A 24,747-nucleotide genomic window follows, 5' to 3' on the forward strand; every position below is an offset into this window, starting at 1 on the left:
TCCGAAGTACTTGCTACATAATCTTTGGACCCTTAAATTTAATCCTTGGATTCTGACAGTCACGTAATTTTTATTATGTTGTTAATGTTACCCCTAGGCTCAAAATTTTCCCAGTTTTCACGATTTACTCGGCAACTATCTTGCAAATTTCGCCTCTTTTTTTCTAAATTCCCAAAATGTTCATTGCATTATTAGACAAAACTGCATGATTGTGATACAATAAATACATAAAAGGCTTATTTATAGACCCAAGTAATTATTTCGCTTCAGAGTTGACACACTAAGCATATTTTATTTGAAATTTAATGCGTTCTAGTATTTAATCATGATACGTTTGGATTAAACAAGAAAAAGATAAAATAATATTATTTTTATGTCAAGAGGAACACTTTTCTTGTCTTGAAATTTCAGCAATGATAAAGAAGCTGGATAACAGATGAGCTACTTCCTTACTTCTAAATATATCATCGTTCATAATAAACACTGCAACTAAGAATCTTCGGACAAGCGACAATTTTTATTCTTTTGTCAATAAACTTAAGAATTAATTTTGTTCTTGTTTTTTTTTTTTTTTTTTTTTTTTTTTTTTTTTTTTTTGTAAGGAAATTAAACTGAATTATTTTTACTTGCGTTGTTTGAAATTATTTGATGCGGAACTCTTGAAGTCCATAAATTTTCTCAAAGAACTATTTTATAAAACTAAATTCAGAACGAATGTATGACATACATAATAAGCATATGAAATAAGTCGCTTATTATTTATGCTATGTAAAATCTATCTACCGTAGAAAATGATAAATTGCTCTGACATGGTAAGGAAATTCTATTATAAATTACCCATCGAAAACAATTCTTAAGGGTATACTTTAATGCATATTTAACTTACATAATTTTATCTTGGCTCTTTGCCATTTTCTTCGAAAAGCTTATGATGTCAAAAGATGTGCCTCGATTTGTTTCTTTCATTTTTTCTTGGTAAATTAAACCATCATTCAGGGTATGACAATCAATGAAGAAAAAAGTTAAATACATTCTGTATAGTAAGAGTAGCTGCTGTCTTTGGACATTTAATGCGATATAGCCGGGCTTAAAAAATTATCCTTTCAGATTGTCTTATTTTCTAGCAGAAAATAATGGGAAATTTCCGTTAATGCAAACAAACGCTGTCAAGTTTCATACTGACAGAATATATCTCCGGGTGAATGCCCATTTTTATCAAAGCATCAAATAATTGCTACTTCTGACATTAGTCATTATTCAAACGGACCAGTGAATATTCTCCGTATGCATAGCATAGCTATATATTTTTGTTAAACTGAATGCAATTAATTAAAGTGGTTTCGATGCACAATTAAAAATCAATCACTTTACGCTAGCCACTTAGTCCATTGCGAAAGAAACACATTAATGAAATAATTTTATTGGCGCTTTTCATATGTGTCATTGCTTCTGTGAATAGAAACGATGCCATTTTTCATTTATATTAATGAAATTTGGTTGAACATTAAATTTAATGAGTCTTCTGTTTCTAGTAGGAAATTAAATTCGTGTAACTTTTTTCTTTTATAGCTACTTGAAAATAAATTATCATAGAACTGTCAGTGAAATTATAAATATTTCATTAGAATGTGCAACGTTCTGTCTGGATATATTTTTACTTTTTTCTAACAATCCGATTATTGATCTTTCGGACAGTTCTTCTTACTTCAACATTCTAAAGCTGTCAGATTTCATTTTCCTGACTTAGATCACAAAGGTATTTAAGCTAACTGTGTTTTTAAACATAATCAATACTTACGTTATTCAAACATACCTCGACATCTTTTAAATAGATTTAAAAGATCATCCATCAATTAAATACTCAGTGTAAAGTAAGAAATACGTTTGTAATACAGATCTACTTGCTGGTGTAGGAGATGCTGCTGAAACAGTGTGCTGGAGCACAGATCTTTTCGCAGGCAGCCATGGACAACTGAAACGCCTTTTTATTTTAACCATTAATTTTTGAATGACATTCTTCAGAAGTATTCATTATACGCATGCATTTGTATATAGATTAGGGAGGAAAAACAAGCAAAGTGTTCTGGATACCAAATGTAGAGGTAAAAACACCAAGTTATTACAAAACTATGATTTATTTACATAAATTAAAAATGATAAGTACAGGTACAGGTAAAAATATGGGAGACACCAGCGATGTACCATAGGTCAACTGGTAATGTCTTCCCATACTAACTCCTTAAAAAAGGGGAGGAGTTAAAATGATAAGTAAAGAAAAGAAAAAGAATCGGCACAATGTTTCTACGTGTCTGCATTCTTCATTACTAGTCCGTCGCGCCTGCGAGCTCATCTAGATGACGCAGGAAAGCTACGTCATACAGTTACAGTTACAGGCATGGTCATTCCCACATTAAAAGTGCACAAGGTGGAACCAAATTATATATATAAACAAAATATAAAACATGAAAACAAAACTTCTAATTTTAGTTTATTCTTTTTGTACTCTATTTTGAGTACTTCCCCTTTAAATCCTAAAAATATCAATTATTCGCAACATATCAATCTAAATTACATCTTTCAAAATTAATCCGCAACGTGATATCTTACGTAAGGCTGTAATGGAGACACTTCTGTCACTTAACAAGATTTCTGTTAAAAACCAAAATGTTTTGGCTCTATATTTCACTAATTATCTGAACGCGTAGTCCTTTTTTCGGCTTTGCTTCCATCTGCACAACATGCATAGCTCTTCGCTTCTATGTATCTTCTACTGTCTTAAGATGAGCTAAGTAAATGTAGAGCGTATATTGCATCCATAATGATGTACGAATAAAATATTGCGTTTCGAGATTTACTTTGTTCACTAATAAAGATATGTTGAAGTCGGCCAAGTCTGTCTGCAAGTGTAATATTTCTGACTACGCAGTAAAGCCTTGCTAAGTTACGTCTACGCATTAAACCGTTTCTAGTCTATAACAGCTTCCTCTCCCAAATGTATTACATATATGTATGTGCATATATATATAGATAGATAGAGATAGGAAGAGAAAAATCAAAAATTTATAACCATTTCCAGGGACCTAAAAGAAGTGAAATTTCAAAATTCCCTATAATTATGTAAAATTAACTAAAAGTCAGAAGAATTAAAGAAATATGTAATACTGAAACCATAATAACATAAAAAGCACAAAAATAAAATTGTTGGACGAAGAAAGCTGATATAACATTATCAAAAGGAAGTACATCAGATTCAATTGAAGACCCCCCTCCCCTTTGAAAATCACTTCATTTCTGTTATCCAAAATTACCTGATGAACCATTATAAATTATTTAATTATAACAGTTTACCCGAAAACTCTGAATTTCTCCTCGACGCAGTGTTACCTCCATTAGTAAAAATTCTAATGTCAAACCAAGCAAAAGAATTTAATGAATCACCTTTTACTGAATTTTAAAATTAAATTAAGTAATACAAAATACACTAATAAAATAACTGAGAACATGAATTTAAAATTCATTCATGGGACGAAGAAGCAATCCGTTGGAAAAATATATCAAACACTGCTTTGGGAGGAATTCATAATTTTGATGTGAACTATTACACTGACTACCAATAAGTATTTGGACACCTATGCAAATGACGATATCTGCGGTCCTAAGGTACCTCACGGTCTCCGCCGATATATGTCGTGTAGGAAACAGCATCGGCTTTAGTCGCATGCAAGATGCCTCGCAGTTCGGAGCTTTCTGATTTCGAGAAAGGTATAATTATCGGGTATCAAAAAATGTGGCCGATCATTAAGGGACATATCTAGCGATCAGAAGTACCCAAAATCGACAATGGCCTATGTGATTAAGAAGTGGAAGGTGAGCGGTGATTGTCGGAATGTGCCCCGAGTCGGCAGACCAACGAAACTGGGAGACGGAGACCGACGAGTGCTGTCCAGAGAAATTCGGAAGAACCGCACCCAACCGATGGCCCTCATCCGCGAGGAGCTTCAACAGGCATCCGGGAGTATTGTTTCAATGAATACCATCCGTAAGGAAGCCCATCAGCTTAGTTTTCATGGTCGTGCTGCTGCCCATAAGCCTTTGATCACAAAGTCCAACCGCGCTGCTCGGTTAATGTGGTGCAAAGCACATCGAAATTGGACCGTAGAGATCAGTGGAAACGGGTTCTTTGGAGTGACGAATCAAGGTTCACCCTTTACCGTTCGGATGGCAGGGTCTGGGTCTGGCGTCTACCTGGAGAACGTCTCCTTCCAAAATGCATTGTGCCAACAGTCAAGTTCGGCGGAGGTGGAATTATGCTCTGGGGGTGTTTCTCCTGGTATGGGCGGGGACCCTTGGTCCCCATTCATGGTAAGCTCAGCTCCGATGCCTACTGCACTATTTTGGATGACAATGTGCTTCCTACGTTGTGGCAGCTTTACGGGTTGGACCCCTATTACTTTCAGGACGACAAATGCTAGTTGTCGTGTTTCGACGTTAACCAAGGCTTGGTATGGGGCCAATGGAGTTCATCGAATGGACTGGCCTGCCCAGAGTCCAGACCTGAACCCTATCGAGAACCTCTGGGACGAGTTGCATCGCCGAATTCAGGGGTGCACTACCCGTGCAAAATCGATGAATGAATTTCTATGTCTTCTCCAAGCCGAGTGGAAGAATATACCACTAGCTGTCATACAAAGACTTGTGAAAAGTACGCCCCGGAGGGTCCACGCTGTAATTACCTCTCGTGGAGGCTCTACTAACTGTTGATTTTGAATAAAGTTAGTTTTTCGTTTCTACCACAGGTGTCCAAATACTTATTGGTAGTCAGTGTATAATTAAATAATTTGGAATGGTTCATAAGCTACTTTTCGATAACAGAAACGCAGTGGTTTTCAAAGAGGGGGAGTTCAATTGAATCTAATGTACCTCCTATTGATAATTTTATAGCAGATTTGATTACATTTCCTCTTCCAATATTCTTATTTTTGTTGTTTTTGTATTTTTTGAGGTCTTAGATTTCATATTTCTTTATTTGTTCTGACCTTTAGTTAATTTTACATATTTATAGGTAATTTTGAATTTTACTGGTATTGAACTTCTTTTGGGTTATTGAACTTTTTTGATATAGAAGTTCTTTTGGGTCTTTGTAGAACTGATTCTAAATTTCTTACTTTTTGACTGTACTGATTACTTTTCAACAGCATATTGCTCCGAAATAACTTGGAGTAATTTGGTTTTTAAATAAAATGTGGGATACTAGATAGATATATAGATAAGTTAAAGAGTTAATCTGCCTATCTATATGTATATACAGGGTGTTTCATAGATCATGGGACAAATTTGGGGGAGTGGTAGAGCGTACTAAGACATGCATTTTTTATGTAGGAATGTAGGGGCTAAAGTGACGGGTTAAGGCAGGAACGCAAAAAAGAAAAACCCGACCTTAGAGGAAAATGTGTTTATGTACAAAATCAACGCTAAGCATGTATTACCAAGCATGTATTACTGCTGGTGGTCGCAATTTTGAACATTTATTGTGAATATTGTATTGCTACAAAGAAGCACTTTGCGTTGATTTTGTACATAAACACATTTTCCTGGCGTGTCGTTTTTTTGCGTTCCCGCCTTAACCCGTCACTTTAGACCCTACATTCCTATAAAAAATGCATGTTTTAGTACGCTTCACCACCCTCCAAGTGTGTCCTATGATCCATGAAACAACCTGTATATTAAATCTTTAATTTAAGAATTTGTATATAGGTAGGGGATATTTGCATAAAACATAATAAACAGTGAAACTTTTTAATGTCATTCCATTGAAGAGAGAGAAGATTTAAAAAATAAGGGGGAATAAACTACAGCAGCAAAAATAATGAACAAACTTATTTTTTTACACAAAAGAAGCCTAGAGCCAAAGAGGTTTTAACATTTCTTCTGATATCCCGATTAAAGTGCTAGAGAAATGTAAAAATCCTATTTCTGAGCTAATTAATGAAAACTTTAGCGATAACAAATAATTTAATAATATTTAAATAATAAACATGAAGTTAATCATTACCTGCCAACCGCGACCTTCTATAAGTGTAACAAAAGAATACTTGGCATAGTAAAAATTAGTAAAAATAAAAGAAACAACTAAAATTATAAAAGCATATATAAAAGCCAACAAAGTCTTGGTAAAAAATTAAAACGTTAAATGGTATAGTCTGTTACTTTAGAATAGGCACTCAAGCTCATTTCTTCTCCACATTCCATGACTTAAAACCATGGCAATGACTGCTGTGGGAAAACGGCCGATTTCTCTAAATCGGTAAAATCCCCTGAATCTTTCTGTACGATGTTGACGAAACACGTTAAGATCGTAAATAAGAGAAGGGTCGACCGATCTTTGAGTATTTTAAGGTAACAGACTACTAACTTATTACTTTCAGGTTTCTGCTATATAAATAGCTTTAGATATATAGATAATATGTAAGAGAAATGCTAGGATAAAGGTACAGATAATGACCGAGATAATGAGCTGATGATTATTTAACAAGCACACTAGAGATAGATATGTGCACAGGCGGAATAATACAGGGACATTATATTGTTTCATTATTACTTATTCATAAAACGTTTGGCCTGAATGATTTTGATAAGATATTTTGTTTTTACGTTTAGAGTTGTACAAATATATCTCTCATCTCCGTCATATAAAAACCATATGATAGCCAATAATTCTAAATTAACGCATATTAGGGAGATTTTTATTATGAGCATTTTACCACAATAAGGCGAAATATTCAAATAAAAGAAGATCGTTAGACCAATTACAAATTAAAAAAAAATACACAAAACAAAATACACACACGAAAAAAGCATAGTATATATATAAAATAAAAAATTGTGAAACTCAAAATTTCAGACTTGGTATGTACCTTTTCTGGAATTTAAACCTCGTGATATCTGAAAACTAATCCGCATCATGTCATCTTATCCTCCTGCATTGCTGATGGCACTGATACAATCGCAGAGCTCGCTTTTTTTTTTTTTTTTTTTTTTTTTTTTGGTACCTGCCTTCCTCTCACTAACCTGTATTAGATAACTAGGTAAGCTTAAAATTTTGTTAATTTTTAAAGTAGATTTAATGTCTTGTCTGAAGAAATGTGATAAGCTACGAAAACTTGTGGGGTGCTTATCGCAACCATAGTGGTGTGAAAACGAGAATATGTGTGCTCAGAATTTTTCATCAAGAAATGAAATTATCTCCACCAGCGTCTACAATTTTCTTCTTCTACTACGCATTTCATCTGTATGCCATATAATGCTGTTTCATCTATATGCATCTATAACCATCTAGACCATGACTAAAAAATAATTGGCGTCTTCTCACCGTAAGAAGACACCAACAATAAAACATAACATTCAATAAAATAAAACATTGTTTCAAATTGTTGAAAAAATAAAAAACACAAAAGAATATAAAACTTTACACAATGTAAAGTTCTTGAAATTAAAAGTTAAGTTAAACTAAATCGGGGACCGCCTTTTTTTAGAGTATTGTTTAAATGACTATTTGGTTTAAAGTATATTTGTAGTGCGCTCTATATTTATATTTAATTTTGAATTTCGAATTTGCATGTAGGTTTTAGACCAATTTGGCTTTTTTTCGGATAGTAATTTTACATAATGTAAAGCTTTATGTTTTTTTTTTTTTTTTTTTTTTTTTTTTTTTTTTTGTGTGTGTGTGTGTGTGTGTGTGTAGTCAATTTTAACAATTTTAAACAATGTTATCTTTTATTCTTTTTTTTTTTAGGTGTTCCGAAGGCGTGTAGGGAAAATCGTGGTACATTTGAAATTAACACTTTTCGGTTTTATATGAATTTTAATGTAATGAAAATTAATATTTTCGGTTTTTGATCTCAAATGAACCAGGAAAACGAAACACGTTTTATTGAGATTAAATTTTGTATTTTCATTATCTTGTATATTTTTCACCTTTCGCATTTTTAGTTTCGAGTTTGTATTACTATGATCCTTTTATTAATTTGGAATTGCTTAGATATTGTGTTCAATCTGTTATGCAAATTTGGAATTACTAATATTGTTGAGGAGCTGCTTTGCTTTGACTCCAATTTACTTTTAACTTTAGATACTTTTTATTTTACTTCAATCTTGCAGCTATAAGCTCAGGACTGATATATGTATTTTTTTTAATTTCCTCTCTAATTAGTTTCTTATGTATTTATATATGTATATGCAATAATTTGAAAATTCGCTGATGGCAGATATATTGAAGCCTATTGTAGAAATACTTGAAAGCAGTTACAGCAGAATTAATAATGTTTTTTTTATTTCTTGTTGGCATAGTTTTGTTTAAGCCAACAAAATAACATTGAAAATTAAATTAGCACCGTTATGTTTTAAAATATTATTTTGAAGATAGCTAAGGCCTTGCAAGCAAAAGCTCGTCTTGCTAGAAAGAAAGCAGACTCGAAAACGTGACGTAATTCAAGATGGAAGGTTTTTTGAAAAGGATAAAGGATTGGGTTTGGAAATTTTGACTTTAAGTTTCGAATTAACGTGTCACGCAGCGTTAGTTGCAAAAAGAATGGAGAGGGGAAATATCCAAATTAAATTGGAGAATTAAAGGGCTATTGCAAATTAAAGTTACTATTTTGACCTCTATACTTTTTATGTTTCATAAGGATATAATGCCATACATGAAATTTCGAAACTGTTTGGCGATTTAATGCCACTTGAACAGTTTGTCATAAGCCAATATTTCTAATTTAAGAAATGAAGGAAATGAGCTGAGATAGTTTTAGTTATTTATCTGTTCTTTATCCTACTGGACATCTTCATAGCAGAGAAAAGGCTGTTTAATATTCAAACTTTTATCTGAAAACAGTTATGTACATTTTAATTCCTAAATGCCTTTCATTCGATCAAAGAAGCTGTGGTTTGTCGATTTTAGACGCCTTATATGGCTGTATTATTGTGGTTAGATACATGTGTATGATGTATACATTAGAGTTTCTACGAATGCCAATTTAAAACCCACACTTCTCTACCAATGATTTTCTGACTTAAACAATAACTGAAATCTAAATTTGCTTTCGAAAATTCCAATTTTTAATATTGCCTGCATAAGGAATCTAAAATCTTAATTCAGGATACCTGGGCATATATAAAAAACTAAAGACGTTTTGCTATTGTTTCGCCATTGAAACCATTTTTTTTACATGCAATGTTAGTTCACAGGAGTCTTATTAAAGTTTTCCTAGAGATATCGTTTAACCCAAACTGTTTTCCGAATATACTAAATTCATGGGCCTGTGAATCAGAATTTAAGATATATTGATCACACAATCTGTTTGAAAATCTCTGTACATCTTTCTTCCACCTCAAAGTCGAAAATGTCTTCATCATAAACACTAGATATAATGAGCAGCAAATATGCATTACAAAACAGAACACACTCCCAACTTCTCCAATTTCTCCCAACTTCTTAGCATGTCTTCGTTGTGTAATGGCCAGAACGCTCGAAGCGTATTCGAGAGGTCCAAGGTTAGAGTCCCGGTTAAGGCATTGCTCTTTTATCATCGCTTCTGGTTAAAAAAATATACCTAATAACTCTAAAACTTGACCTAAAATAAAATTTTCTTCAAGTGTTTATTATACATGATTGTACTTAAAGTAGAACTTTTCAAAACGCTCGAATGAACCTTTTGAACACTTGATTAAAGTTTAATGTTTATTTTTAATTTATAATAAAATTTCACTAAACTCCCTCCTTAATAAATTTTGCTGCTTCTTTCATAATACTGTATAGCTAATTAGAATTGGGTCTGCAATATTTTTACTAATTTATTAATTTTTAAATATAAATGATTAACAGGAATTCAGTTTAAAACACATATCATTTATTCATTTGACGTATATTGTCATATGCATCACTGCTTGATGAAATGCATTATAAACTTAAATAGGTTTAATTCTTCGTGTTATACAGGTGTTCCGGTGCATCTTGCAGTCGCAGGAGAGAAAGCAGCCATACCTTGTAATATCTCTACACCTCTATCCGATGATCAAGTATCCCTTATTCTTTGGTACAGAGTAGATATGCCGAATCCTATTTACACACTGGATATTCGGAAAAGAACTATCAAGGAAGCCAAGCATTTTCCAAGTCCAGAAATAAAAGATAGATCTTACTTTAACATGAACATCCATCCACCAACTCTGATTCTAGAACCCGCTCGAGTGGAAGATGAAGCTGACTATAAATGCAGAGTGGACTTGCGGAGATCCAGGACTCTTATTCTGCATACGAGACTTAATATCATAGGTATGCAAATTTAAGATTGAAATTCAGTTTTGTAAAACAAAATACAAAACATTATTTTACTTTTTATGAATGAGTTTAAAACGTATTTCCCTTTTTATACTGAGTTATATATGAATTAATATGATACTGTTTGGTGAATATGCAGGCTGTTCGAAAAACATTGCAATTTCTTAGATATTGATCTCATATACTACTTTAACGCATAAAACTTCTCACAATAAGATACATAATTTTAAGCAAATATTCTTCGCAGTAGTACTAGGAGGATTTTATAAATACACACTTTAAATTTTAAAATAGTTGTTGTGGACCGAACAAAATCCAAATCCAAAATGCCTGTTATGCTTTATGAAGTTAAATATAACTCCTCTGCCTCTTTTAAATGTAAAATATGAAAATATATTATTAGTCAAATGCTTCGTACGTCCATATGTTAAATTCTTTATGAGGGTGGTTTTACCCAGTATAAAAAGGTAGCGGCTAAAGTAGTAAGTTGTATTTGTAGTTGCTTTTTAAATGTGGACGATCTCAACGTTTGCGCAGTAATTAGCAATAAAGTGTGCTTAAAGTTCGTAAACTCATTTCCGAATGCCTTGGCACGTTAAATGAAAGTCTGAAATATTCTGTGTTTACCTTATTACATGTTATGCATTTGTTGTCTGAAATTTGCTTTATTTATTGTCTGAAATTTACCTGACTGTATTTGATTGACTTAAATTCCTTCTGGAATTCCGCAAAATTTAGCATTTATTTCCACGGATCACTTGGACATTATGGTGTCAAAATTATTTTCCTAAAATTATGAACCTTATTTTTAAAATGCTGTAGTTGGATGTGTATACTTCGGACAATTACTTAAGCAAATAAAGTTGCTGCCGTCTTTCAAACACTGTATGTAGTTTGAATGAAATACGGTATTTTTACCTTTAACTCTACATTACACATAACTTGCTTAAGTTATCCAAACTATTTAAAGAAAGGTTCATAATAGTAATTTTCTATGTAAAGACATTTAGAAAAAGGCATTATAAGGAGTTAAGAGATATTTCACTGCCAAACGACTATCAAATGTTTCAAGGAAGTGCGATCTTCTCTAAAAGTAACAGTATTATTTACGTATAAAAATCCCATTTGAAAATTAAAATATAAATCTTATTCGATTTTCATTAAATGGCTCTCCGCTGAAATAAATTCTAAATACGCTGTAATTCAGAGTGATTAATTCCATTTCGACATAATATTAAAATTCAAGCATTCCGAATTCTTGGAAATTCATTAACAGAGAAGCATTTTCCAAGTTTTGTCTGTTATTTAATAAAAGCTGGGTGCCCTCTTTATCTCCCTTTATTACAGCAGTAAGGTCGAAATACGGCAATGTGAACATTTGCTGAAGATTGCATTTTGATTAACATCACAACAGAAATGATACGATTGTTCAAAGTCATCCAAAACTAAACCAACATTTAGCTGCAAATGTAACACTTTAGTGAACTCAAAAATCGAATTTTTACTGTTATAGAGGCGGCGAAACCATCAGAGACAAAGGAAAGGTTGAAGCTGATTGTATCAAAAACAAAGAAAAGGTTGACGTATGCAGAATTAAACTGAGTATAACTTTTCTTCGGTGATTGTAAAAAATCACGAACAGAAGTTATAAGATAAGATATTTAAATCAGACATTTTAAGTTTTGTTTGGTGTACCCCTAACCACGTAGGATTTGAAAACTGTAAGTTAAATCTGACTAACTAATAAATGCAAATTTGATGCCTAAAAATGCAATAAAACATAAAATAAGTTACAAAAAAAAAACAGAAAAGAAACTAATGTAAAATATAAGACTGACAGAAATTGAACGTGCATGTCTGAGCAGCATACAGCATTTCATAATTTTCTTACATTCAAGTCTGTGTTTCCCTTTGAGAGTAGTGATAAATATAAGCTTTTTTACTGGCAAAAAGTGTCATGTAAAATTTGAAATCTTCAGACTTTAGATTTTTTATTTGTAACTTTATTTAAATTTTCCATTGGAACTTCTAAAAGAATATAAAGTACGGATATATTTGAAGATTTTAGGTAGCAGTTCTTCAGTTTTATCACAGTGAATTCCAAAGTTTTCTTTACGAAATGCCTCAGGGATGAGTAAGCATTTCACCCCATTGCCACCACACGACGGATAATAATCAGTCAGGCTCACGTCAAGGTACTTGAGGCAGATGGATGATGCTGACATTTGCAAAAAATATTGCAGTAAGAATTATTCAAATATGCTGAGCAAGAGTTCAGTGTCCATTTTGAAGTTCAAAATATTTATCTCTGAAGAATTCTGAAGTACGGAGAATGACTGTATCTGTACTCATATTGTCGATGATATTCAAGAGTCAGACTTGCTGTAGTTTTGAATGACGTGTATAAAATTGGAAAACTGATATTTACCAAATTAGTTATATACTGCATCAAAAGATCTAATAAGAATTCAATAACAGCATAGTAGCGAAATGGAGAATACTAGAACTGTTCAGTTATTCCTATTAATACCTAATTTATCGGTTTGACATCATTCTCAAATGTTCAGAGTTAAGAAAGTTAAAATATCGATCTAAAATAAGGAAAAGGAAATATTTTGAAAAAAATTATATCTTTGACCAATGTCTACTTTTATTTCATTTTAATTGAAATTATGAATTAAAGAAGACATTAAATGTGAAATTTTCTCTTTTATTAAATTCAGACTTTTATACATATACATTTTCCATGTTTTGTATGCAAAATATCAGATCTTGCTCATGCTTTTGTATTCTTTTTACATTCCGGAAAAGGTTTAACGATTTTGCTCAGGATAGTTTTTGTGATTTTACGAGATGAAGATTTTTATATATTTCGAAGTGTTTCAGTTTTTTGTTCTGCAAAAAAAAGTGTGCATAATTACACTTAAATATGCTTGCATGGAGGGAAAACATTATTCTTACTTAAGAATATGGCTTTTAATCATGAGCATAATCATGTGCTGAACGAAGTCATTATGACGCATTTTGGTTACAACTGAAAACATCGCGGCAAAAACATCGCTGACGAAAACGTCGCGGTGAAAACAAAGCAAGGAGAAAACGTCGTTGTACAAAACATCGTGGAAGAAAACATCGCAGTCCTAAAATATCGTGGTACAAAAAACTCGTGGTAGTTCAAAAACTTCGCAGTTTAAAAACATCGTGGTAAAAATAAAGTGCCAACAAATCATCGCATGACGATAACATCGCATACATGCGTTTTCCAGATCGAATATGTAACGGAGTTTGGGGTTTGGCGCATGTTTCATCCATGTTGGTTGGTGGTTGTTTGAGCGCCTGAAAAATTCGTTATATTTCTGTAAATTGTGAATACGGTTAATCTTCGGATTATGGTAACTTGGCGATATTTTTGGCGACCAACCCTGCTACAGCAACCTGCTAGTTTTTGTTTGGACGCCATTTTGTTTTCACGAAGTAAAGGCGTTTATTTATTTATTTATTTATTTTTTTTTTTTTTACTCAACATTTCCAACATTTTTTTCGAACAATCTGCTAGCCTAGAACTAATAGAAATACGCTTATGCTAGAACTTTTATGGAACAAAAGTGCTTAATCATGACGAAGATTAGGTGCGAAATCGGGACAAAGTGCAGAATCGCCCACTGCTTGCCGCGTTTTTACGAATTGCACATACACGGTATCATCATGTACACGTCGACCTATTTTCACTTAAAAAAACATTCCAGAATTGCACAAAAATGGCATTGCGCACACTCTTGACTATATCCATGTACACTGCTAAAGTCCTAGCTAGTAACGTTTATCGCCTTACCAAAATGTCGCCAAACTACCTGTTACCATATTCCAAAGATTAGCCGTGAATACTTTCTTGTGAAAGTGCTTTTATTGGTTTCAGAATGTGTTCCGGTTTTATTTCATATGCATTTTGTTGAAGGATGTGCTTTATTTTCGAAGATTGAAGCATTTTAAATCCTGAAGCTGGTCGTTTGCCTCATTTGCATACGCAAGTACGTTTTTATGCTTGTATTGCTTTAAACAGACTGTGTAATTAGATTTTGAGTGTATGCATTGGAAGATTATACTTATTTTCACGCTTGAACTTAATTTCAAGCTTCAGACACTGATATTCTTCAAGTTACGAACATTTTTATTTCGTAGTATTACGATTAGGCTTAACGTGGCGAGCAAACGTTTACCTTTTGAGCTTCGTATTTTGCACCGGGACTTGTAGACTTTTAGCCAAATGAATAAATGTCTTTGTTGTAGATATATTGTTTCTAGGAGTAACTACCCGATACTTGGGTGCACTGATAAAGTAATCTTTTGGCCCGTTGGTGGATTATTTGATTTTTAGCGTAGAACTGTACTTTTTGCGCGTTTTATTGTATTTTTATGGTTTTTAAGTGTTTTTAGGGATTATATTCCAATTATGAAAAGAGTTTTGATATTTTTATGAAGAATTTTCTATTCATTTTAAGATTTTAAATCTTGAATAAGATTTTGTTATAATAATTGTAATCTTTTATGATTAATTGTTATTGTATTTGTCTTGTGTATTGTGATTTTCTGTGCTGTAGTATTGATATTTTAAAGTTGTAGATATGTTTTAACTTTATTCTTTTTATATACGGCCCTTTCGCAGTGTTGAAGAGATTGAATTTATTTAATGATTGATTGATATTTAAATTGTATTGTAAAAAGAGTCATTTACAGAATGATAATGGTAGGGAAATGATTGAAACTGAGAACGAAAACTTTGATAATTCTGAAATGATGAAGGAGGGCTCAAATTGTAATGACGGAAAAGATGGAGAGGATGAACACGAGGGTACTGTCCGCTGTCAGGCTTCTTTATCAATTTGTGGATAAATTAAAAATCAGAACAGTTTCACGTGAAATCACGGAGGGCTTGGCTAAAGGTATTGATAACGTTGTAGAATTACTTATTGCAAAAAATTTAAAGATAATACAGGAAGATCTCTTTCATACTAAAATTGATATCCTTTGTGAAATTAAACGAAATACTGAAGAAATTTAAAGATATCTTACATAGGGATTACCCTAAGCAAATTGAGAAGGATACAAGGAAAGAAGATAAAGATTTTAGAGAAAATGAATTGGTGGTAAGACCGGCCGCTCCGGGGATAGATGTATATGAAGAGCTGATTACTAACGTGAAACCGGAGGAAGTAAAGGTTAAAGTGATGAGCTTACACACAAGGAAAAATGAGGATTTGGAATTTAGATTTACGGAAAGCGGACAAGGGGACGAGATACAGAGTCTAATTGAATCCAAGGCTAATTTAAAAAATAAATTGCATACACAAAGAAAGCGGTTCATCCAGCCAAAAATCATCGTTTATAACGTCCGCAATTTGATCAAAGATGAAGAAATTATGAATAAGATGATGGAGGAGTGTTGCTGCCCGGGAGATTGTGTGCGACCTTTGTTCAGATTGAAGTGTAAGGAGTCTAGCGAGATCTTTCATAGAGTATTTCGGGTTAATGCCAAGCCATCGTTTTGGAGGATAATAGGGTGCGTATTGGCTAGAAAGCATACTCCGCAAAGATTTGTTTAAGACCTAAAAGATGCTTGCACTGCTATAAATTTGGACATACAACTAAAAACTGTAGAAACGAGATTGTTTGTGTGAAATGTTCAGGATCTCATGAAGCTAGAGAATGTACTAATAGGGATAGGGTCTGCATTAACTGTAAGATTTTAAACTCCACATATGGCACTAATTTCAATATACATCTTCATGTATTATCTTAAAACTGTGAAACTTATAAACGTGAAATAAAATATATAATTTATGTATATAGGAATTCTAATATATTACTTTTATTGTATTTTAACTGCTATCGCGCTGTTGTTTATAAATTGTAATTTTTAACTCTATTTTTATATATGTTTTATTTGCAAATCTACTTCTGTCTATTTTATGTTTCTGCGTTTGAAACACTGATGCACATTATAAGTATTAATTTGAATCATTGTGCTGTTGTTGTTGCCCAGCTCTCTGTTGTTCAAAATGTGGTTGTAGTCTTACCTGATATAATATTGCTGCAGGAGCCGTATTTAATCAAAGGTAAGGAGGCTTATGTGAATAGTAATTGGAGAGTTGCATCTTATAGTGGTGGAAGAACTGCTATTGTGGTTACGATTGAGAATATGGATTTTGTAGTGGACAATGAGACATGTTATTACGAGCATTTCTGTTATTTTGGAGAAACAGAATTATGGATTGATCGCGGTGTATTTTTCCCCGGCGGAAGATTTGACTGTTAATTTACATAGCTTGGATAGTATTTTAGAAATATATGATAATTTTTTAATTTTGGGAGATTTTAACTGTAAACATTTTAGCTGGGGGGCTAGCACTGCTGATGCACGTGGAGTTTTGCTGTTTGATTTTATTGCTTCTAAGGATTTGACTCTTTTTAACATACAAGATTTTACACCAACTTTTTGTTCTTCTGTCGGGCAGGAATGGACCGATCTTGTACTTGGTTCAAAAACATTGAATATTGATGATTTTAAATATGAAGTTAGTTTAGAAGAGTCCCTCAGCGACCATAGGTATATTCTTTTTGAATTAAAGAGATTATGTATTCAACACGGAAATGGCAGTTTTATAAGTAGAAGCACTCCCAAAGTTTACAAATTATGTAAAATATTAAATATCATTATTGAGAATATTACTACTGATCTGAGAAACGCAAGTAGTAAAGAAGAGATTGATGTTATCGTCTCTGATATGGAAAATTGCCTGGTGGGAAGAGTTGTTTCAAAATTGAGAGTTAAGAGAAAGATGGATAAAAAGATAATTTGGTGGAATATGGAACTTGATAGACTTAAGCGAAGAATACGTGCATTTAGGAAAAGTTCTGAAGTGCAAAATATTGATGACATCACTAAAAATAAAAGAAAAATGAGATATAAAAGGGAACTTGCTGTTTATAGGCATTCTATTCGAAAGCCAAAAGTGACAGCATGATCTGATATTTTTGAATATCACAAATCATTTTGATGGTTTTTATAAAACTGCTGTTAATAAAAGTAAACATAAAAATATTATCAGAAGACCAATGGGCATTGATGGTGGCTTCAAGGAGATAAATAGAGCATTTGCGGAAACCTACTTTGATTTAAATGCTAATTTTTATTATAATACTTCCCTTATTGATGACTCTAAATTGGGAAATGATGATCCAGAATTTATTTGTGATGAGATAGCTGGTGTTGTTCGTCGTTTGAGAGAGAAAGCTCCACCCGGGCCCGATGGTACTCATGCTGTCATAATTAAAATTTTGTTCGAGCTATATCCAGAATTTTTTGTGATGTTATATAATTCCTCTTTCAGATATTCTATATTCCCAAACAAGTGGAAAATTAGCAGAGTTATCTTAATCCCTAAGTCCGACGGGAAATCAAGACCTATTGCTCTATTGAATATCTTTGGGAAGGTGCTTGATAAATTAATTACTAATAGGCTTACACATTATATAATGAAATACAATCCTTTTCATTATGGTCAATTTGGCTTCATACCTGGTCGTTGTACCGATAATGCGTTGTTTGAAGTTGTCTCTTATATTAGAGAGTATAGAATGGATCAACATGTTCTCTTGGTGTCTTTTGATATTACATCGGCTTTTGATCACGTGGATTGGACATCTTTGTTGTCGGGACTCTTGAATCTCCATATTCCTGGAAATATATTTAATTTAGTTTTAGATTATTTTAGAGATAGAAAGGTTTATTTCAATTGTTTTTCAGAAACTGAATTTGGTTACATCTTTAGTATTGGCAGGGGATGCCCACAGGGCTCCTGCAGCGCTTCCCTGTTCTGGAACATAATTATCGATAAGTTGTTGAAACTGGACTTCCCATGCAATGTTAAACTTATAGCGTATGCTGATGATGTTGTTGTTTTACTAAGGGAGGACTCGCTCGAGAAATTCGAAAGACCTTTTGATAGAATCTGTGTTATCATGAATGAATGGAGTTCTCGTGAAGGTCTAAATTTTAATATGTCTAAAACACAAGCTATGCTTTTTCCAAGAGCAGGAAGAACTGTTAGACTTCCACAGATTAGATATCTACAGAAAAGAATCAAATTTACTGATAGCATGAAATATTTGGGCGTTGTCCTCGATCATAAGCTTACGTTTGTTGATCACTTTAAGTCTGTACAACGGAAGACAGATCAATTATTACTTACATATAAACGAAATTTTATAGGTATCATTCTTAAGAAAAGATATGTTATTTTACTTGTTTATATAAAGCCGTTGTTTTGCCTACTATAATCTATGGTATCGATGCATGGGGTTCCAGAGCTGGGGAGCTGGGGAGACTCCGTATGAAGTAGGACACTATACAGAGAAAATGGTGCTTAGCTATAACTCGTTGTTTCAGAACAGTCCCCAATGAAGTTGTTAATGTTTTGGCCGGACTGCCGCCCCTCTCGATCATTTATGAATTATACTATGTAAAATTTTTGTTACGTTCTGGATATAAGGACTTTTATAATTTCAATTCAGAAATAATTACTAAATATGCTGTTGAAAAGTTTAATGTTCATTTATTGCATCCCACTAAACGACTTGCTTATAAATTTGATAAAGAACCACCCAATGTTAATTTATACGATATTTATATCGATGGTTCGGGGTTAGGGGGATGCACTGGAGCTGCATTTGTAGTATATTTCTATGGTGAAGAAATTGATTATGGGATATATAAATTAAATATTTACAATTCTGTTTATCAAGCTGAATGTATTCCTGTTTTATATGCTCTTAAATGGATTAAATCGAATATTCACTCGTATTGTATTGTTAATGTATACACTGATTATTCGTCTTTGCTCCAGTCGCTCTCCCGCCCTGATAGTATTAATATCATAATTATGGATATAAAATTTGTGTTGGAAACTATTATTCCTAAAGTTGTATTTCTTTGGGTGAAAACTCATGTGGGATTTTATGGAAACGAGAGGGCGGAAAAATATTATATAAATAAATGGAAAGAAATGTGGTCAGTTTCTGAGAAGAAAAAAGACTTATTGATAAATATTGAAATTCTTGATAAAACTATTGTATATAATGATGTTGATTTCAATCAAATATTAACAGGACATGGTAGATTTCAGTTTTATTTTAAAAACTTTTGTGTGCAAGAAAATAATTTATCTTTGAATTGTAAGGTGCCAGGTAATGCTAAACACTTCGTGGTGGACTGTCAATTAACTGATTCTGTAAGAAAAAAATATTGTAAGGTGCACTTTGATTTATCGAATTTGAATTATAAAGATTTGAAATCATTAGAGAAAGAAATTATGAATTTTATAAATAATAATAGACATATAGTGGGAATTTGGGACGGATTTTAAAAATTTTCTGTAACTTTTTAATTTGTGATTGTGTGTGCTCTTTCGTCGTGTAGTGTTTGATTATTGCTGTATATTTGTGTAGTCGTTGAGTCTGTGTTTCTTCTCTTATATTATGTTTTGATTATTATTAACACATTAATGGTCTGAAAGGGGGGCCCCTTATTAATCATTTCGTGATCAGGTGGATGGGTATTCCCCAGCAATTTCAAAATCTCATGTAACGCCGTTTCTTCAAAACTAACAAATCGACACCCAAAACATTGATTGCACGCTATGCATGAAAATGCTCATGACATTTTAAGAATAAACGGACACAAAAGAATTAGTGATTTTCATTAAAGCAATATCAAATTAACAACTGCGAAAGAAAATAATTTGATTATAAACTAAGGAATTTTTATAGTAGTAACTTCATGCAGTTATTTATCTTCCTTTTACTAAGCATTTTAGACTATATTTTTCATAAAAAATTATCACTTTATAAAAAAGCTTAATTTATTAATGACTTAAAAATATACTGACTTAAAAATATAAATGACTTAAAATTATAAGTGACTTTTCCTTTTACTAAGCATTTTAGACTGTATTATTCATAAACAATTATCACTTTATAAAAAAGGCTTAATTTATTAATGACTTAAAAAGCTTAATAGAATTTTTAATTTATATAATTAATTAAGTATATAAATTTAAAATTTTACTAAGCTTTCTACGTTGCACTAATTTTCTACTCGTTTTCACTTTTTAAATGCTTAAGTTTCCTTCTTAAAATTTCACTAAAAAATTCTTAATTCTTTCAAATATATGAAATATAGAAGAAAGAATCTCTCTTTCCTTCTTGCGCTCTATGATCGTTATACGAGCATGCATTTACAACTTTCAAAACATGAAAACGCATGTGTGCGATCTTATCGTCATTTGATGATTTGTAAGTACTTTATTTTTACCACGATATTTTTGACGACGATATTTTTAAACTGCAAAGTTTTTGAACCGCTTTATTTTCGATCGCGATATTTTGTACCACGATGTTTTAGAACTTGGATGTTTTCTCTTTGCGATATTTTCTCGCACAATGTTTTGTACCACGACGTTTTCTCCTTGCGTTGATTTCTCCACAACATTTTCTTCCGCGATGTTTTTGCCGCGACGTTTTCGGCGGACACCGACATTTTTGGTCAACTGCCGACTGTTTATATTGTGAGAAAAACGATGTATATGTTGTAGAAGATCGATTTAGATTTTCTTATAAAATTTCTTAGGATTGGAAAATCGGAATAGTTATTATATCAAACGTCGCAAAATTTGTTAAGGGCTGTACAATAATGACTGGTGATTCTATAGAGTATCTTTATTTATGTATAAAATATATATGTGTATAACCTTATAAGGTATTCCCTCTCTCCTTTGTGCATGCCTTTGTGGTGTAACGGTAGCACACTCGGTGCGTATTCCAGAGGTCCAGATTCGAGTCCCGGCGAGAGCAGTGAACATTTTTCACGTTTCCTGCTTCAAATTAACCTCATGACTCTACAACCTTAACAGAGACAACCTTTTGTTCACAATTGAAGAATAAAAGGTATCGCTGTAAAATGCTTAATACAATTATTCGATATTAATGTAGAAGTTAAACAACAAAAATCAGCGTTATATTTTCAAATTTTCACAGGACTATTTTCGATGGTTTTACCGAACCATCATCCTCAGCTGCAAAAGCACAGATGAATAAAGTAAGACATAGTGATTAGATAAGGAAGCATAAACAGAAGTCAAGCTACTGGCGCCATCTGTTGATGAAACCAGAACTAAAATATAATTTCTTTAAAAGCTGAAGGCAAAGATGGATTGGAATTAGGGTCGTTAACTAGAACAGAAAGTTTTTTGAATGTGAAATGCCTCTAGAAAATCCAATTCACCAATGGAAGCTATTTGAATAATTTTGGCAGCAGACAAATTGAAAGTTTGATTTTCGGACCAACAATGCTGGACAGCAGAAGACTTCTGTGTCAAACAAAATCTTTCTGTTCTAGTTAACGATCCTAATTCCAATCCATCTTTACCTTCAGCCGTTAAAGAAATTATGTTTTAAATCTGGTTTCATGAACAGACAACCATTAGCTTGACTCCTTTCCAGGCTTTCTTCTAATCAATACATCTTAACTCGTTCATTTGCGCTTTTGCAGCTGAGGATGATAGTTCGGTAAAACCATCGAAACTAGTTCTGTGAAAATTTGAAAATACAATGCTGATTTTTGTTGCTTGACTTCTAAATTAATACTTGTTCGGCGTGATATTGTGTCTTAATAATTCTTCGATGTTAGTGACTAATGGATACGACACGTTGATATGAAGTCATTTCTGTCGCAACCTTTGCACTATTGTCGGCTTAATGGAACTCTTTCTTATCCGAACAACTTATGAAACAATTCCAGAAACGTATTTCGTAAAATAATTCCTTCGTCCTAAGAATCTAATCAGAATCATAGGGTTTGTGTAAATGGATGGTACAGCACTTCTTTGTCTTATCAGCCGAACAAATAAACCGCAAGTTACGCTTTGAATAAACCGCACATTGTCTTGCAAAATGATGTACGGATTTTGTGTCTTATTTTACATTGATGATCATAGTTATGTTCTAGAATGTAGCAGAAATACTACATATTAATTATCAGTTGTTGAGGTGTTTTATACATTACGCCATCAGAATTTTGTACGAGAATCACCGACTTTGGTTCTGGTGAAAACTTTTCTCGTGGTGACTCATAATGATTTTGTTTGATTGTTAGTTCATTTTTTGCTCGTGCGATTTAGACTATTACTCATTCAGTCTAATGATGATACTGAGTAAGAAAGCCTCTTATTGTTGTCATTTCGGGTTTGCTAACGACTCCGCCGATCCTGCTTCAAGAACATCATACCTACACAAATTTTGAACCAAACTCAGATGACACTTACATTTTCGTCCTTACAGATTCATACAGCGTCCGAAGACGGAGAACGTTTATTCTGAGGTAAATTAGGTATGAAATTAATGTGTTCCATAAATAAGAAACATTGCTTCCATTTTATATCGTACACACCACTGATGTGCCAATTACTATTCCAGCTTGTTAATACATCGCATGTAGATATTTGCACGGTTGGGTTAGGTAGATAGGTAGATTGTAATTCTTTAACAAGCTGATGAAGTACGAACTAAAATTTGAAATTAGGTGCTCTTGAAATGGTGTGTGTATTTGGTATGATAAAATTCAGGAATTTTATTTCGTACTGATTGGTTCCTAAATATTTGCAACTGGAAGCGTGCACCTTCAAAAAATTAATTTGTTAATGCCATATTTAACAAAATATTTAATTGACTTTTCATTGCACATTATTTGCAATTGTTGATGCATACTGTTAAAGAAGGAAATATGTTCGTTTATTTCATAATTAGGTCGCCTCAGTGGCATAATTTAGTTTTATTAGTCTGTAAGGTTTTGAAATCAAGTACTACAATAATTTATTTAAGATTTTTGCTAAACTGGTACATTCCTTACTATAGGGACTAATACAAGCTCATAAGCTACCATAAAGAACTTCAGTACATCAATATTTCTTCATCAATCTCACGTCACCTTATAACTATTTTCATCAGGTTCATCAAGAGCTGGATATGGGAGGGCAACTGGGAACACTCTTTAGACACTTGAACGCATACTTTGCAGTATCTTTGCCTATTTGGATCAATTCTTAAAATCATGATCATGCGTCAGGTCATTAATTTTTCCCTTTGGTGATTTTGTAGCTACTCGTTCAGCATCTTGGCCTATTTGTGAACCAATAGATTCTTCTCATTTGGAAAGTGGTGAAGGCGATATACATTTTTATCATTAATGATGTTTTTAGCAACTAAGCGAGGAGTGTATATGACACATAAAGTTCTTTTATGAAAACCTTTGTGAAGTTACACTTTAAATTTCTCTACCTAATGCGCCTCCAGGTAGCTGGATACGTATACACTTGGTTAAAAATTCAGAATTTTGCATATCTTATTTTTTTGCATATCTTATTTAATAATTTGCATATTTTATTTAAAATTTATGCTGGTAGTAATTAGAATCTTGTATACATTGTTGAAACGTTAACCATATTGTTCTGGAACTTAGCGATGCAATTTTTTTTATTGATGAAATAAGCAAAACTTAATTACCCAAAGGTTTCGGAATTGACTAGCTTCTATGAGTTATTTAAACTAATATAAAAAAATAAATATTTCTAATTTGATGTGTTTTTTAAATTTTGTTAATAAGTGTATTCTAAATTTTTGGTTTCTTATGCTGGGCGATTTTCCCCATGTATAATGTGAATGCAATCGTGTTTCTTTCAAAATCCTATACGAAGGCATCGCTTTTTTTATGCAAATACCCCTCATGGCTTTGCTATATTCGAATACACTAACTTAACCTTACTTGATCTTAAATATTGCTGATTTTAGCCGAATTTTACTTTGCCCGGAAAACATTTTTTTTTTTCTAATTACAGTTTCTTATTTTCAAGGATAACTCACGCGTGCAGCTCGAATCAAATTTAAAAATTTCCAATGAAACGAATAGAACTAATGCACGTTGTATTCATCTGAGTGAAAGAATACTCTAGGGAGCTACAGATTTGGGGAGTTTTGTTAAATAGTCACTACAGATCAGCAGCAAGGACATAAAAATTTACTTCAAGTAATAGATGTGCCCCCACAAGGAAAAAAAACCTTGAAATATAACTCAAATAGAAACAGAGATTAGGTAAATCCTGCTTATCACACGAGACATAACAAAGATTACCTACATTGCTTACTGTGCGACATTGCTCCCATACGCATTTCTGTTAAATCTATACTTATGTAGTGTAGCACGGTCTACTGAAAGCTTCTAAAAAAATCACTCCTACACCTTGCACGAAATAAGAAAAAAAAAGGGGGGAGGGAGCAGTTCTGTATTTCCGTTCTGCTGGGCCGAT

At 32.7% G+C, this 24,747-nt stretch overlaps 1 protein-coding gene across 3 annotated transcripts in view; it reads left to right on the forward strand.

Moving 5' to 3' along the window:
• Positions 1–24,747, forward strand: part of LOC118185156 (protein turtle-like) — a 657,136-nt gene that overhangs the window by 328,715 nt on the left and 303,674 nt on the right. For all 3 annotated transcript variants that reach the window (XM_085813856.1, XM_085813857.1, XM_085813858.1), the window contains exon 2: positions 9,992–10,327. In XM_085813856.1, the coding sequence (XP_085669982.1) occupies positions 9,992–10,327 (336 nt within the window). The remainder of the gene's footprint in view (positions 1–9,991; positions 10,328–24,747) is intronic.

The sequence above is a fragment of the Stegodyphus dumicola genome, chromosome 3 (assembly GCF_044657685.1).
Source record: "Stegodyphus dumicola isolate Sdum_Otavi_A_Nest chromosome 3, ASM4465768v1".
Classification (NCBI taxonomy): Eukaryota; Metazoa; Arthropoda; class Arachnida; order Araneae; family Eresidae; genus Stegodyphus; species Stegodyphus dumicola.